Consider the following 18,392-nt stretch of genomic DNA (forward strand, 5'->3'; position numbering starts at 1 on the left):
CATAAATTTAAAATTTCTTTAGTTGTAAATGTATCACGTGCTTGTTTCTGGACAGTATTTGGGTGTATTTGGGCAGTATTTGGGTATATTTGGGCAGTATTTGGGTATATTTGGGTGTATTTGGGTAAATCGTGCCACCGCACTGACTCGATTATTATTTGTTTATGCATTATTGCATTGGACATTTTATATCAGTGCACCAGTAAATACGTTTTTACAATGCTTTGAAAATGTAAATACCTAACTAAAATGTAATCCCAGTAGGCCAACACAATGAACAAACAAAATGAATATGGTTTGATTCAACCCTCGCAACTAGGCTACTGAACGTATTTACATAATGGCGTGTGACATACTCAAATTGACACTTGATGTCCAATAAATCTAACTGTGTCACTTCTTGCTTTTTTGCAGAACAATCTAAATATTCCTTTTATTCTAATGTACTGATTCTTAAAGCTTTTTTAAGAGGTTTATTTTTTATCTTTCACTATTAACATGTATCGGAAGCTGGATATCATTTTAAAAAATTATATAATTGACAATTTGATCATGCTGATGCTTAGCATTGAAATATATGCACAGTTTGAAACATCTGAGGTACTACTATAAAGTTTATCTGGTTCTCTGACTAATATCACTAAAGCTAATCTGAAAACCTGATCCAAAGCAAACATGGCCAATTACAGTATTATCATTTAATTTCATTGGGCTCAATTTTCGTCATTTTGTAAAAACAAGGCATTTTCTTGAATACTTAAAATCGTAGTTCTGCCTGTCAATGTTTGCATATTAGTAGATATTTGATTTCATGGTTTAACCTCTACAAATACCCAAACTAAAGAATACAAAAGAATAAAACTATGCCGACAGAAAACGGCGGTTTCTTTAATGTTTAAAGCAATGTTTTTACGACCTGTATGAGCACAAATTAAATACCTGGCAAGTTCAATATTTACACTGTGTTTTTGACCAAGTGAATAAAACCTGTCATAGCCGATGCAGCCAAAAATACTAAAACAATACTTCCATCTCTATAAGCACAAAGAAAACACCTGTCAAGATTAATCACTTTCGCCATGTTTTCGTTTGAGCGCTCAACATCAAAGGAAGCCGATGCAGCCAACAACACTATGCCAATCGGTTACTAAAGAATAATTAAAGCCACAATTTCATGAGTTATTGCTAAACAGGTCATGTATGCCATTGCGGTAAAAGCTGTTACTGGTCCACACAATGCACAATATTAGTACCCCTTGCAACCACATTAATCAAGCCAATTCATGCTGAATGGATAATTGCAGATCACGCGACAATGAGTGAAAGACCTAATTACCAGTGGTTTTGAGATAGATGGAGTTGTTTAATTCAGCAATTTGGGATTAAATACCTGAAAAAACATTTGTGAGTACAATGAGACTTGATTGAGACAATGATGATATAGTGGTTTTGTCAGAAAATCTGAAGTGTGAGCTTGAATACTCTGCTGTAATTAGTGTATATACTTAGTGTTTCATCAATAATAGTGTTTCAAGTTTCAAAAAATAGTTATAGTATTTTACAGGATTGTTGTTCTTTTGGATTAAAAATGAATGGATAAAAAGAAATGTGCTTTCTGATGGATTTAAAGGTTTCAAAAACAGTTGTTCTCAAATGAAGGATCGATTTGAATAAGTATTAAATTTAATTTTCATATAGTTATCTTTTTATATGTATTTCATTTTCAGTATTACTATTGTTTGAATACCTTATGCTTTTTCTCTATTTTCACTCTATCCTTACATATCTCGCATATCAATTTAAGGCAGGGAGTGTAAAATTACAGCTATGAGATACCTTATCGAAAGTGTGCATTGAAACAAAAACAATAATTTATAATTCTTGTTTCAAAAGTTATAAAAAAAATATAAAAAAAACAAACACATGTAAAACCAAATATTTAATTACCAGATTACAGTATTGACCTTGATTTATTAAATACTACCAGTCATGTTAATCTCTAGGAATAAAACACTAAGAAAACGTGGAGGGGTCATCATCATACGTGGCTCAATTTTCATTGGGGATTTAGATTCGTGGTTCGGGTAAAAAAGAAAACCATGAAAATTGGTCCACCATGAAACTGATTATACTACAGTATGCAGATTTTACTGCAACAATTATATTTCCGTATTTTTTAATTTTATTATGTAAGTCAGTACTTTAAGGATCATTGTCGAAAGACTTAAGCAAAATCATAAGGGTTGGAAGATCCGGGCAATTATTAGTACCATTTTTATAAGTATCTTATATGACTTGGCCAGTGTTCGAACCTGTGACCTCCGGAATATGAGGCAGACGCTCTAACCACTAGTTGAAAGGGAATTAAATGTTCTTTGACAATATCTAAGATAAGCATGATTTGTTTTAAATAACCAGTATAAACAATGACGAAAATGGGTAAAATTATTTTTAAATTCAAACCCCTGCAGGGGCCCCGAGTGGCCGAGTGGTCTAAAGTGCTCTCCGTTACGGATCACTGCCATCTCACCTCTGTCTGCATGGGTTCGAGTCTCGGATTCGGCCAATGTGGATATGTGAGAAAGCTTGCCAGTAGCTTCTCGAGGGTCGGTGGTTCTTTCCGGGGATTTCCCGGGTTCTTCCTCCACCATTAATACTGGCCGCCATGTATAGCCTATCGTGTGCTGAAAAATGGCGTTAAACCCTACAACAACAACAACAACAAAACCCCTTCAAAATACAAAACTGAAGAGCACGACCCTCAAAATGGAAACAGTTTTCTTAGTTTTAGAACATCATGTATAATGTCCTGAATAAAATGCTACACTAACATTGATATTATGCATGAAAATAAGTTAATTATGCTTCTTTTGCTTACACAATATACCTTGAGGTAGTATTACACGTGTAATGACCTTAATAATGGGGGAAATCAGAAGTCTTAGAATGCAGGAATGAATTCAACTTGCATTTAAGCAAAGGAATATATAGCAAAAAAGTTTATTTTCATTCATTTGTAATGATATTTTTAATGAAATAAATGGTGACAATGCACTATCACTTTTTTCCATATTCTAATGTCAGAACAATAAGCAAATATTTTAACCTTTGACCTCCATGAACCTCATCTGTTCAATTCCTTTTCAATCTAAAATCTTTATTGTTTACATCTCAGGAATAACTGTGGCAAATTTCATGTTCCTGTCTTTCAGTATAACCTAGGTTGCTATGATGATAAAAAAAATGCAATGTTCATTTTTAAAATAGCTCGCTTTTTATCAAAAGGGGTAGGGATGGGGGCTGGGCTTATGAGGCACATTGACCTAATAAATACAGTTCTATCGGGGAAAATACAGATGAATTATTCAAAATGTCATTGATGCCTGCCACTTATTTTGGCCATACCAAAAACATTAAAACATACAATTAATAATTAATGTGTTCTTTATGGGGTTACTCTACAAATATGAAATTCTGGGAGAGTAGCAAGGTTAAGGTGAAATTGTTTACATTTGCTTCCTTGTGTTAAAAGAATCAGCCTGAATTATCATCTTTAGCAGTAATTCAAATTGAGAAACAAATTTTTCCAGGCTAGACAATACCAGCTTCTGAAGTCAGTGAATTAATTTACCAAAAATATAAAATGTAAAAGATGTTAACAGCTCTTTGTATTTTACAATTTATCTCTGAAGTTCAGGAAGGGTAAATGACCATGTGGAGCTAGCAGTTTTTAGAAAGCTGCACATCTTAAGTAAGGCCAAGCTGTATACTCTGTACAAGATTTATTACAAATCTAACCCTATGCAAAGTTCAAAACTATAGTGCACCACCAATAGTTGGTTTCACTACAATAATTATTAAGGGAGTTAATTGGTCCAATCAATATCAAGCTACCTGCAATGTATATTTGAAATCCGATAATAATCAAGGGAATTAATGAGATTTTTCAGTTCTGTCTCATGACCAATGACAATCATTCTCTTAAATGATGCAGAATAACAACAGTGAAACATGGACACGGTTATTGTTTGACAATAAAACTTGGACACGGTTACTGTATGACAATGAAACTTGGACATAGTTACTGTATGACAATGAAACTTGGATACAGTTATTGTATGACAATGAAACTTGGACATGGTTATTGTATGACAATGAAACTTGGACAAGATTATTGTATGACTATGAAACTGGGACACGGTTATTGTATGACAATGAAACTTGGACACGGTTATTGTATGACAATGAAACTGGGACAACTTCATCTGTATCCAGCAGGATAAACAATTCAGTTGGAATCATCTAGGATCTCATCATTATCCATTAGCATAACAAATTCAGTGGAAATCATTCAATGCCTCATCATTATTCATTAGCATAACAAATTCAGCAGAAATCATAAAATGCCTCATCATTATCCATTAGCATAACAAATTCAGTGGAAATCATCCAATGCCTCAGCAACATCCATTACTATAACAAATTCAGTGGAAATCATCCAATGCTTCATCATTATCCATTAACATACCAAATTTTGTGGAACTCTGACAACAATCATGGGGGTTATTCATTCTATAGAAAATAAAGTGGGTGAGTTTGAAAATTAGAGGCAATAACTTTACTTAAATACTGACAATCAAATTCCATAAGAATCTCATCACTACCACCATGTAAACAAAACTTGGTTTCAAGTAATCAAGGGAGTTTATTACAACTATATGGATTTAAAGTAACAGTGTGTGTGTGTGTGTGTGTGATTTGGATTTTTAATATTTAAAAAAAAAATTCAGTCATATCGCTATGATGTCTGCAGTGTGACAGTTTTAAGTGATGTCTAGCACTGGGGAATCATGAAACAGACACGTAGCATGATGTCAGACCCACTCACATTATCCTGAAACCAGGCTGACCAGTCCTAACACTAAATGCTGAGCGCCAAGTAAGGCAGCTGCTAGTACCATTTTTAGAAGTCTTTGGTATGACTCATCCAGGATCGAACCTCCCACATCTCCTTTCTTAAAGTAACAGAAAAGAGTGAAAGCCAGACAAGTTTAGCAAAATGCAACAAATAATTTATCTGCATAAAATATAATGTGAAACTTTATGAAGAAACTACTGTAATGTAAATTAAATCCCAAATAATTCTAAAATTTCTATCTCAAATCTAAAAGGATGGATTATTTCCAAATAATTCCAGTGCTGTAATGAATGAATTCCAATCTTGAATGTGCTGAAGTACCAACAGCCTGGAATAGTGCTGATGTACAAACAGTCTTGATCACAGTGATATAATCCAAACTGTCACTAAATAAATTCACAATAACCCACAAAATGTTATTTAGTTTGAATGTATTACTGAGCACTTTGTAATTTCAATGTATAATTTAAAAAAATAGATCCTGCCACATAATAACTGAAATACAACTAAGGGACTGATTCCACTCGAGATGTTAAGATAGGAATAAATAATATTTATGTAACCAACTTTCATTTCAAAATCTAAGACACAAAAAGAGGTCAAGGATAGTCTGAAATGATGTGTAAAAAGCATTATGAAATTTCGACCTTGCAGCCAAACTTATTTTCTTTTGCCAAAACTTATGGATTAACACTCGTACATCAGTTGATAATGTTTTGAAAGCAAGCAAATCTAGCATCAATGCAATAATAAATGCTGGGTTCAAATTAAACACTACACTCAGCAATACTTGTCAAGTTTATAACACACCCTTTCACAACGCATTATAAAGAGGGTTATAGAAGTTTAATGTGATACACAAAACTGGTACAATAATCAGTGGCCCAAAAGTCCAAGAGGCCTTTCTTCCTTACACAAGACTGGTAAAATAATTATTTATCCAAAGTGACTTTCTTTTAACTTCAAGTAAAGAATATTGCCAGTCTTTCTTTCTTAAACAAGACTGGCACAATAATTATTTACCCAAAGGGACTTTCTTTTTTACCTAAAGTAGAGAATGTTGCCTGTCTCATGCTGAAACCTAAGAAACAGCTCAAGTTGTTCTGTGGTCTTGATCGGAACAGCTCCTCCCTGATTCAGTTTCTCAACTAGACTGTGTGGAATGACCTGACAAGAATTAATAAAAATAGTTTTGCTCAGGCTAAAGTTTGTCATTAGAGAAATTCCCCATGTGATTTTATTATCTTTTGCAAGACAGGATCACTTTATTTTTCATGATGACTTATTATTGTTAGTTTTAATTACATTCAACACATTTTATTTGTCTCTTTCTCACTCTGTCTCTCTCCATGTGACAATATCACAATTAACATAAGAACTGTAAGGATGATAACATACAAAATTATAACAAGAGGCTCAACATGGTCTTAGATCACTCATGTAGCTGAATCTGTTCAAGAACCAAATACATGATGTTCAACAAATATGACTAAAATTTTAAGAAATGTTAAAAACATATGACTAAAATTTTTAGAAATCATATAGTGAAAACCTCATCTTCATACAACCATCCAAGTGGAGTAGCGACAACAACGTTTTCTAGATGGCTGCTAAAACAGTCATACTGGGCATCATGTCAGCACTCCTTATATTTAGAACCAACTAAACATCATATGAAGTTATTTAGTGAAAACCTCATGTTGATAGGACTCTGCATGTAGGATATCTTGCTTGCTTATCATGCACACAAACAGTAGACATCATATACTTAAATTGGTAGAAAGATTACAGTATTTGGTAGAATATAATTTTCCCTTTCTTGTACCTTGATGCCAGAGGCTTTAAGCTTCATGAGTGCTTCTTCCAAGGGAAGCCAATTAGCAGGTAATTCCTCTCCCCAATATGGCTGCCCTGAGGCCAGTTGCAAAATCTGTTTTTTCAAGGTCTCTAACTGGGGGTCAAGCTGGGAATTGTCAATAGCAAGAAAACTCACAAGGTGTTGTAAGCTTGGTTTATCCTTCAAAATGCGGCAAATCTGCTGAAAATACTTGTTGACAACCTTTTCATGCATATCCTAAAAGAGACAGAATGTATAATATGGAAAAAACACCTGCTGATATAGTAAATAGCATGTCAAGGTTGCAAGATACATGAAATGAATCAGATCTGAGACTGGGATATGAATATACAATTGGTATTGACAATATAATTTTCTGAGGTTTAACAAACAAACAATACCCCTCTGTGTGTAAAAAGCATGCTACTTGTGTATGGATTACAATACCCCTCTGTGTAGAAAGCATGCTACTTGTGTATGGATTACAATACCCCTCTGTGTGTAGAAAGCATGCTACTTGTGTATGGATTACAATACCCCTCTGTGTGTAGAAAGCATGCTACTTGTGTATGGATTACAATACCCCTCTGTGTGTAGAAAGCATGCTACTTGTGTATGGATTACAATACCCCTCTGTGTAGAAAGCATGCTACTTGGCATATGGATTACAATACCCCTATGTGTGTAGAAAGCATGATACGTGGCATATGGATTACAATACCCCTGTGTATAGAAAGCATGCTACTTGTGTATGGATTACAATACCCCTCTGTGTGTAGAAAGCATGACACGTGGCATATAGATTACAATACCCCTGTGTGTAGAAAGCATGATACATGGCATATGGATTACAATACCCCTGTGTGTAGAAAGCATGATACGTGGCATATGGATTACAATACCCCTGTGTGTAGAAAGCATGATACGTGGCATATGGATTACAATACCCCTCTGTGTGTAGAAAGCATGACACGTGGCATATAGATTACAATACCCCTGTGTGTAGAAAGCATGATACGTGGCATATGGATTACAATACCCATGTGTGTAGAAAGCATGATACGTGGCATATGGATTACAATACCCCTGTGTGCAGCATGGCATATGGATTACAATACCCCTGTGTGTAGAAAGCATGATACGTGGCATATGGATTACAATACCCCTCTGTATCCAGAATTTCATCAATATTTACAAAATTCAAGGACTTTTTACAGTTGGGGAAAAATATATCATTTCTCCCAACTTTTCCCACTAGCGTGGGAACCGTGCATATGGACCGCTACAGCCAACACATCAAGCCATGGTGACAATGTATACAAAAACTAAGTGTGCTACTGCATACTGACCTCTACAGCCAACACATCAAGCCATGGTGATAATGTATCCAAACACTAAGTATGCCATTGCATACTGACTTCTACAGAAACACATCAAGCCAAGGTGACAATGTATGCAACCTAAGGATAATGTTGCATACTGACCTCTACAGACAACACATCAAGCCATGATGACAATGTATCCAAACACTAAGCATGCCATTGCATACTGACCTCTACAGACAACACATCAAGCCATGATGACAAAGTATGTAACCTAAGGATAATGTTGCATACTGACTTCTACAGCAACACATCAAGCCATGCTGACAATGTATGTAACCTAAGGATAATGTTGCATACTGACCTCTACAGGCAACACATCAAGCCATGCTGACAATGTATGTAACCTAAGGATAATGTTGCATACTGACCTCTACAGACAACACATCAAGCCATGATGACGTTGCATACTGACTTCTACAGCAACACATCAAGCCAAGGTGACAATGTATGTAACCTAAGGATAATGTTGAATACTGACCTCTACAGGCAACACATCTAGCCATGCTGACAAAGTATGTAACCTAAGGATAATGTTGCATACTGACTTCTACAGAAACACATCAAGCCAAGGTGACAATGTATGTAACCTAAGGATAATGTTGCATACTGACCTCTACAGGCAACACATCTAGCCATGCTGACAAAGTATGTAACCTAAGGATAATGTTGCATACTGACTTCTACAGAAACACATCAAGCCAAGGTGACAATGTATGCAACCTAAGGATAATGTTGCATACTGACCTCTACAGACAACACATCAAGCCATGATGACAATGTATCCAAACACTAAGTATGCTATTGTATACTGACCTCTACAGCCAACACATCAAGCCATGATGACAATGTATCCAAACACTAAGTATGCTATTGTATACTGACCTCTACAGCCAACACATCAAGCCATGATGATAATGTATCCAAACACTAAGTATGCCATTGCATACTGACCTCTACAGACAACACATCAAGCCATGATGACAATGTATCCAAACACTAAGTATGCTATTGTATACTGACCTCTACAGCCAACACATCAAGCCATGATGACAATGTATCCAAACACTAAGTATACTATTGCATACTGACCTCTACAGGCAACACATCAAGCCATGATGACAATGTATCCAAACACTAAGTATACTATTGCATACTGACCTCTACAGGCAACACATCAAGCCATGGTGATAAAGTATGTAAACTAAGGATTATGTTGCATGTTAAATAACTGAATATACCTGTTGTATTTTATCCACATGTGTACCAACAAGAATCACAGGTGGAGTCACTGGGATGCCAACATCTAATGATGACACTGGGGTACTAGCTCCATGGGGTTGCAGTAGAGTGTTAGCAGCTGGGAATGTCACTGCATTATCAGATTTAGAATCTGTACCAGTTGCAGAGGACTGTGCACAGCAATGTACTGAATTGAGCCAAACTTCAACCAGGTCTGAAAGTGAGCAAAAACAAATTTAATTATATTTTACATTCCATTACTCTGCAAGTATGACTCCAAGCCACATAGTAACATTAGAAAGGATCAGGGATCTTTCTTTCTTTAGTAGCATTTCAGTTAATAGTGGATTCACATCAAAGGCTTTGTTGTCTGAATGCATTATATTAAACTTAATCTGATTTAACTACTTCCTTAATGTTTAATGATACACTCTGCTTGTCAATTATTTAAGCTTGAATTACATAAAATAAAGTGGATAACTAATCTGAAACCAAATCTTTCTCGGGTTATGTTCCTTTGATAATCTCTGGTCTTGAAGCAATTAGCAATTTTTTCATTACTGGTACATATAATAATCATTAAATTTCTAGAATACTGAATAATGTAAGCTACAATCTTACTATCAGTTAACTGGAATGGATTAACATTATCTAGAACTTGACACAGACTGTTTTTTATGTTTCCTAGAAATGGATTAATATTACCATGAAAATGACATTACCTTGGACTTGACACAGTTTTACTCCCTCTATATCAAAGAAGCATTCATCATCTTTCACAAAATCTGTGATGTGCTTACTAAGATCTGTGACCAAGAGGTATATAGCACGACATGTGAGAAAGGTCTGGTGTGTAGTGTAGAATACATATTGGCCTGCAAAGTCCCATATGGCCAATGCTGCATAGTCTACTAAACTCTTCTCCAGCTTGTCTGCCTTCTCAACAACCAAATGAAGGAATTCCATTGTTGTATCAACTTTATTGGTTACATGTCTTTCACCCTCCTGAATGGTAACACCACTTGAATCCTTAGCTGGAGGACTCTGATCCACCTTGAATGAAGAGGATTCTCCTGGTTGATGCTTGGTATTATCAGCATCTTGCTCCAAGTATGACTCGGAAATGCTGGCTGATGTATCATCATCATCACTGTCACTATAATGGAGTGGACCACACAAATCTTCAATGGTCTCCCTTTGATAGATAACCTCTGTTTGACCTCTCTGCTCATTGTGGACTTCAGGCCTTTCAGTTTGATGGGTCAGGAGCTTCACGAGACGTTGAACTCGAAACAACTGTTCTGAATCTTTCAGAAAAACAGAAAGATAGATTAACACATATCCAGTCATTTTTGTAAACATTGATATTGGTACATTAGGAAGAATTATGCATTAGTACTCATGTACCTCTGGACAGGCATAATCATAACACGCTTGTTTTGTTTCTTTTTAAAGCTTTGGGATATGTACACTACAGGAAGATTTATGCATCATAACCCATGCACTTTCAACAGGAAGAACCATATAACTCCTGTCTTTGTATAACTTGGCGATTTCTACACAACAGGATGAATTATGCATCAGTACTCATACACTTTGGACAGAATAAACATACAACTCCTGTCATTTCTTTGTACAACATGGTGATTTTTACACTATACAAATTATTTATCATCATTACTCATGCACTTCTGGACAGGTAGAATCAGAAAACTCCTGTCTTATCTTTGTAAAACAAGGCGACTAGAAGGGGATTTATGAATCATTACACATGGACCTCGACAGGCAGAATTATAAAATTCCCATAGGTTCTTTATAAAACTTATGAATTTGAACAATATATGAGGAATTGTGTATCATTAGACATGTACTTTGGACATGCATAATTATAAAACTCCTGTCTTTCTGTGCAAAGCTAATGTTTTGTACACTGGGTGAGGAATTATGCATTATTACGGATACACTTATGGACAGGCAGAATCACTAAACTCCGGTATTTTGTTTGTAAATCTCAGAGATAATGATGGCCTACCTTCATGCTGTGCTATCCATTCCCCAGTGTCCAGAGCGATTTTGCAACAGTGTTTATATACATCGATTCCCTCTGTACTTGTTCTCTTGGATATATCAACCTGCTGTCCAAGGAGGCGCTTTGTTAGTGTTGTCTTTCCGACCCCATAGTGACCAACCACCATGACTCGGATGTTATAAACCTTCTCCTTTCCATCTTGCAGAGCTTCTTTGTATAGCTGACGAGATTTATCATCCATACGAAGGATCTCCACAGGAATGACAGAGCCTGAAATCAAATAATTTCAAAAACTAATGTAAGACAAATTTTAAAAAAATTTTTTTTAACAAAGAGACAAACTGATATTTAAAAGGAAAGTATCACATGTGTGCCATTTTATCTTTTGCCAAACTTTTAAAAATTAAAACACCTGAAAATGAAAGGTTCAAATTCATTAAATAAAATGTTAAATCATTTTGTACTGATGTTATGTATATTTAATTTGTATTGTATGTTGACTTTTCTCCTTGATTATATGTTATGTATATCTCTATTGTGTGAGTGACCTTGGTCAGCAATAGAGTTCATAGCCTTCCTGACTAATAGTATGTTGTAAACAAAAGTTACATAGTTAATACATCTTTATGGTCGAAAATTATATATTAAGATCATTAATACTAGAGGTAAACAAGTTTACATGTATCAGTGTTCTGGACATCACTTGAGTTTGTTGACAACTTTGAGAATGTTCTAGAAATGAACTGTTGACCCTCATCCTTGTCCTAGTATTGTTATAGGTTTTTATATAAGATAATTATAGAAGCAAAGACAAGTAATCATTCCTATTTTAACATCAATATTTAGAGGATGAGTCAGCTTTAGTTAATATCTGAGAGAATTTATTTTATTTTATTCACTAGAATTACAAAAGTACTCAATAGTTTTGGAGTTAATCACTATTTTTGGAAAAACTGAATCGTTATAATGACATTTAGGATAGTATTAGTGTGATACATCACAATTGTCAGTACATAAGCACTTTCTTTGTTATTGACACATAAACGCATTCAGAACAGGAATTCATTTGGAACACAAGTGAGTCAATTCAAAACTCAATGCATTGGAATCTGTGAAAGAACTTTTAGGATTCCTTGGGATTTAATTTACATTACTGTAAGTTCTTCTGAAATGTTCTTTTTGTGTTCTAGGAACAAGTAATCACAAAAATCTAAGAATTTCTTAAAATGGGGAGCTATAACCAAATGCGCATACTCCAAATTTATTAGAGTATTTACTGTAACTTTGTAACAAATTTTGCTTTTTTCATTGGTAGTTTATCTAACCTGGCATTAGACATCACTTATGAATTATTGCCTGCATATGGTGAAAAACTAAAAATTCTACACTCTTTTCCTTCTGCCGTTTAATTGTACATGTAATATGCACACCAGCACTGATTATACATAGGTTTGCCTGTTGTTGAAGGGTTTAATGCCATTTTTTCAGAACAGGATAGGCCACACATGGTGGCCAGTATTAACTGTGGAGGAATAACCTGGTAAAATCCCGGAAAGAACCACCAACCCATGCGAAGCTACTAGCATTCTCACATACCCACACTGGCCAAATTTGAGACTCAAGCACACATAGACAGAGGTGAGATGACAGTGATCCGTAATGGTGAGTGTTTTAGACCACTCGGGGCCCCTGGTTTTCCTCTATAAATAATTATCACAATTTCAAGTATTATTTTGTATTAAACTATATCTACATAATTTATGATGAACAGTGGTATTGCAATTCAGTAGCATGCTACAAGTGGATTCGCAAATTAACAGGGTAAAATTATTGCAATTCAAGAAGTAACCCTACTTTTTAGTTTTTGTTTAGATTCTTACTTTTTCAGTTTATCTTAACAGTGAAATAAAAATTTTATACTGCACAGTGTACTTTTAAATGTGCAACTTTGAACTAAGTTTGCAAGAGTTCTAATGCATCACTGCTTTCCAAGTGCACAATGTCAAAACACTTTTGCACAATTGTTTTGAGATTTGCACACTGTGATAGCATTTCTGCAAAATTTGCTTGAGCAGTGCGGATTGTTAAATGATGAGGAGGAAGAGGGGCTTTCAACTTTCAATTAATAACATGGTGACTTCAGAACAAAAACTTGAGAATAATGCCAAAATTCATGTTAAAACCAAGAAGAAAGATGATTCTTGATTGGTAATTCTGCATGTATCTAATGTGTGTGGTATCCAAGTAAAATAGGATATTATTCTGTATGTGTGTTGTGATGCTGGAGTGAGACTGTTGTGATGCAAGATTGAGACTGCTGTGATGCAGGAGTGAGACTGTTGTGATGCAAGATTGAGACTGCTGTGATGCAGGAGTGAGATGGATGTGATGAAGGAGTTAGACTGTTGTGATGCAGAGTGAGACTGCTATGATGACGGAGTGAGATTGATGTGATGCAGGAGTGAGACAGATGTGATGCAGGAGTTAGGATGATGTGATGAAGGAGTTATACTGTGTGATGAAGGAGTTAGATTGTTGTGATGCAGGAGTTAGACTGATGTGATGAAGGAGTTAGACTGATGTGATGAAGGTGTTAGACTGTTGTGATGCAAGAGTCAGACTGCTGTGATGAAGGAGTTAGAAAATTATAATGCAATAGTCAGACTGAAGACTGTTGTGATGCGGGAGCCAAACTTGGGATGCAGTAGTCAGACTGCTGTAATGATTCAACCTGTGCTGTAATGAGTCAGACTGTTGTGATGAAGGAATCAGGTTGTTGTGATGAAGCGAGATTGCTGTAAGATACGAGTAAAGCTGCTGTTTTGCAGGAGTCAGACTTATGTGATGAAGGAATCGGGCTGTTTTGATCCAGAAGTCAGACTGGTGTGATGCAGGGGTCAGACTGATGTGATGAAGGGATCAAACTGTTGTGATAAAGGAATCAGACCAGTGTGATCCAGAAGTCAGACTGTTGTTATACCCAGGTCAGACTGCAAATGGTTGTGATGCAGGGTTCAGTCTGCTGTATTGAAGAATCATACGCCTGTGATGCTGGAGTCAGATTATTATGATAAAAGAATCAGACTGCACACTGCTCTGATGCAGACATCATATTTATGCAGGAATTAGATTGGTGTAATGAAGGAGTCACATTGCTGTGAAAAATAGAGTCAGATGGCAGTCTGCCATGATGCAGGAGTCAGATTGATGTGATGGAGTGAGACTGCTGTGAAGTGAGAGTCAAGCTGATGTTATGCAGGAATCAGACTTATGTGATGCAGGAGTCAGACTGTTGTAATGATTGAATTAGACTGCTGTGATGCAGGAGTCAGACTGTTGTAATAATTGAATTAGACTGCTTTGATGCAGGAGTCAGACTGTTGTAATGATTGAATTAGACTGCTGTGATGCAGGAGTCAGACTGTTGTAATGACTGAATTAGACTGCTGTGATGCAGGAGTCAGACTGTTGTAATGACTGAATTAGATTGCTATGATGCAGGAATCCGATGCTGTGATGCAAAATGTTATCCTTGACTAGATGGTTTCCCTCACAAATCTAAACATGACCACATAATTGTCCTTCAAACTCCATATCCCTATAATTATAATATCTATAAGCAATACATTTATGTCATAATGGAACAGGGTGCCTCTTCTAAAAAAAGGATTGAAAGGAATTTTTTAAAATAAAAAACAAGGAAAAGTACAGCCATATTCAGATCCAAACTAAAGAACAATACGGGAAAAATGGAACACTTGGTAGATATACTCAAATCATGACCAGGCATTTTTTCCAATGATCCTGTTAAGTCTGAATATTTTTATTATTTTCATAATTTCCGTCTTTGTCGGACCTGCTTTTCTGATGACCTGTATTGCAACACATCTTGAGGCAGACAAATTCTCTGTGGTTGATTCTTGCCTTGTGCCAGTAAATACATACTTGAATAAACTCTTAGCATCTAGAACATTAGTAATCCGATACTACTGATGCTAAGATTTAGCTATGTAGAACAAACTTTTGATCAACAAGGATCAGGCCTAAGCCTAGCGGTCAGCATATTGCCTAATAAATTTGCAGATTTCCAGTGATATTTTACAACACTAGCCTCTCACTATGGCTCAACTTCCTCTTGTATCGGTGCTCTTTTTTAAAATCATTTCAGATGCTTTAAGGATTAAGAAGCACATTATCTTCAATTATCGGAGCAAATAAGAAATTCAAAGGTCCAATGAACTAGTGTTGGTTACGAATTACCAGTCAGCAGCTAAACAGAATCAGTCAAGGACCTCAGACCAGCGTAATGTTCAGGTCCTGTGGGAGTTGAAATCCTCCTGCTCAGGCACAGATTCCCTTTAAGATTTTGGACATTCAAGTCTACATTTTACCTTTACTTTGGGGAATAACTACAGGTGATTTTGCTGAAGATTTAATATTTTCTTCCTTACATTTTCTATCAATAATCATCAACCCTATGCTCTTCACTGGTGCACACTCCAATCAAAATCAAATTTCTCTCATCCAATCAAATCTTAAAACAACCACATACCTTGAAATATGAACAAGCCAAATGTGTAAATTCCTAAATGACTGATGCTTAAATATTTTATGAATGGTTACATTGCCACTTTAATTTTATCTACTGTTCTATAAGGCAGCCACAGTTGTGGGGTAGATAATATGTCATACACACAACCAGCGTATGTAGCTGTGCCATAAAGCACCAAATAAAATAAAATCTAATGGTCTATATCTACTGGTCTTATGTAAGAATCAGAATTCTATACATCAGTATATATTGCCTAATGTACCTACTATAGGAAAACCTCACAATACTCAATTTATTACTACACTTGTTACAATACATGTAGTTACCGTTACCTTGGTTATCAACAACAGAATCCACTGGGACCTGTACAACTGGAGGAACCTCTCTCTCTACGCTTGACTGCCCTTGATCTACCTAGATGACAAAAGAGAGATGAATTAGCTGACATGCACTTACAAAGAACCATAAATAACATTGCTACATTATGGTGTCTAGTCATGCCTTGACCAATCTCTCCATTTGCACTATGCCCTAATCCAATGGGCGGTAACATTGGCCAAGCTGGTAGATGACACTTTAGCTTGAGACAGAGACCAGGAGCCAAGGCATACAATAGGAGACAGCAGACCAACCCTACTGCTGCCTGCTGAACTCTTGTCTTGTCTTGTCTCTAAGGAAACTGTGCAAGTTCCCATCCTATTGCCAAGTGCAGATGGAACAGAAAATCTGGACAAGATTATGCCCAGGGAAACTCCTCAGCCTGGAGAGAATTGTCTCATCTGCACTGTCAAAAAGGCTTGAGATAGCTCTGGGTGAACATAGCAGTCAATTTTGTCCAAGCCTCCTCCTCCATCACCTAACCTGACTGGTGGGAAGGAGTCAGAAACCCTAATGGAAAGGAAAGGACCACTGCCACTGGTTCCTCTGGGAACTCAACTGAGTCCACTATGATGGTGATGAAATCATCGTCCTTAACCCTCACCAAAGGCAAGAGGGGTTCCATTGTCCCTGTCTAAATGGGGTTGTTCTCAACTTGAAGATGCTCATTGTGGTCATGGGACTAGCCTAACTAGTTGGCCTCCTAGGCTAGTGGTATAACTGAACCCTTAATTGATAATCTATGCAGCGAGTTGTTCATCCTTCCTTCTTTCTGACTCCAGCCGGAGCTGACAGAGCAGGCATGTAGCCTAGTGCCACATCTACTTAACCCTGAAACTAAGTGTTACCTCTAGGGGCTTAAAAATTGCGTAAAACAGAAGAAAACAACGAGCATTCAAGTTTTCCAAATGTAAAAATTTAAATAAAACACAAAATCAAATAAAGTCCAAGAATAAAAAAAATGTACAGCATATGAATCATTAGACTGTAATTCTAATTCTACTAGAATTATCAATTTCTCACTAATCTGAAATCTGTTCCAAGGTATTCCGATACTAGAATGCTTTTGTGTTGCCATGACAGCACAACAAAATTTAACACAATTATTGTTTTTCCTTCAATGAAATCTTGTAATAAAGAATATCACTTAATACTGTACAGTTTCACTTAGTCAAAAGTAATTCACTAAATATTCAACTCCTTCAATATAATCACATAATCCCACAGTACTGATTGTTAAATCAATGGCTGGGATTGATCACAATTAGCAGTTTAGAAAAGTTTTTGTTGTGACCAGTGTCCTCTCATCCATGAAATCTGAAGGTTTCAGAAATCAGAGATAGATATCCTCTGATCAAAGAGAAAGAAGCTGGCCAGTTGTGGAACATGAGCCAATAGGGCTGCGACATATTAGTGACACCTAGCCGTGAAACCTCATCACCTTTCCTTAAATGCATTTTGAGTGTATGGTCATCTATATTACAAGATTATCTCCATAACTGCATCATCAACTTCTTTCTATTCACTGCATGCAGGAAAATAGCCATGCATGAAAGCATACTTGTTATCGATATGGATGGGAGATCAGTAATTCATCTGTTTGGGCAGCATTAAGATCACTAAGACTTGTTTGTGTATATCTATCACCAGTTACCCATTATTTGCCACCTTAAGTAACACCCAGTTGAGTGCTAGAGTTGATGGCCCAATCAGTCAGGTCTGGGAACAGCTAGAGCATTGATGGCCCATACAGCCAGGTCTGAGAACAGCTAGAGCATTAATGGCCCATGCAATCAGGTCTGGTAACAGCTAGAGCATTGATGGCCCATGCAGTCAGGTCTGGTAACAGCTAGAGCATTGATGGCCCATGCAGTCAGGTCTGGTAACAGCTAGACCATTAATGGCCCATGCAATCAGGTCTGGTAACAGCTAGAGCATTGATAGCCCATGCAGTCAGGTCTGGTAACTGCTAGAGCATTGATGGCCCATGCAGTCAGGTCTGGTAACAGCTAGACCATTAATGGCCCAATCAGTCAGGTCTGGGAACAGCTAGA

At 36.4% G+C, this 18,392-nt stretch overlaps 1 protein-coding gene across 1 annotated transcript in view; it reads right to left on the reverse strand.

The window, feature by feature from the left end:
- LOC149789661 (uncharacterized) overlaps nucleotides 1-18,392 on the reverse strand; it is an 83,464-nt gene that overhangs the window by 20,986 nt on the left and 44,086 nt on the right. Inside the window, exons 6-11 of the mRNA XM_089971676.1 lie at nucleotides 16,293-16,374; nucleotides 11,412-11,678; nucleotides 10,102-10,686; nucleotides 9,379-9,593; nucleotides 6,744-6,992; nucleotides 5,964-6,085 (exon numbers count right to left, since the gene is read on the reverse strand). Coding sequence (XP_089827802.1) covers nucleotides 5,964-6,085; nucleotides 6,744-6,992; nucleotides 9,379-9,593; nucleotides 10,102-10,686; nucleotides 11,412-11,678; nucleotides 16,293-16,374 — 1,520 coding nt within the window. The remainder of the gene's footprint in view (nucleotides 1-5,963; nucleotides 6,086-6,743; nucleotides 6,993-9,378; nucleotides 9,594-10,101; nucleotides 10,687-11,411; nucleotides 11,679-16,292; nucleotides 16,375-18,392) is intronic.

This window comes from Sinohyriopsis cumingii, chromosome 10 (genome assembly GCF_028554795.1).
Source record: "Sinohyriopsis cumingii isolate HCF-2022 chromosome 10, ASM2855479v2, whole genome shotgun sequence".
Lineage (NCBI taxonomy): Eukaryota > Metazoa > Mollusca > Bivalvia > Unionida > Unionidae > Sinohyriopsis > Sinohyriopsis cumingii.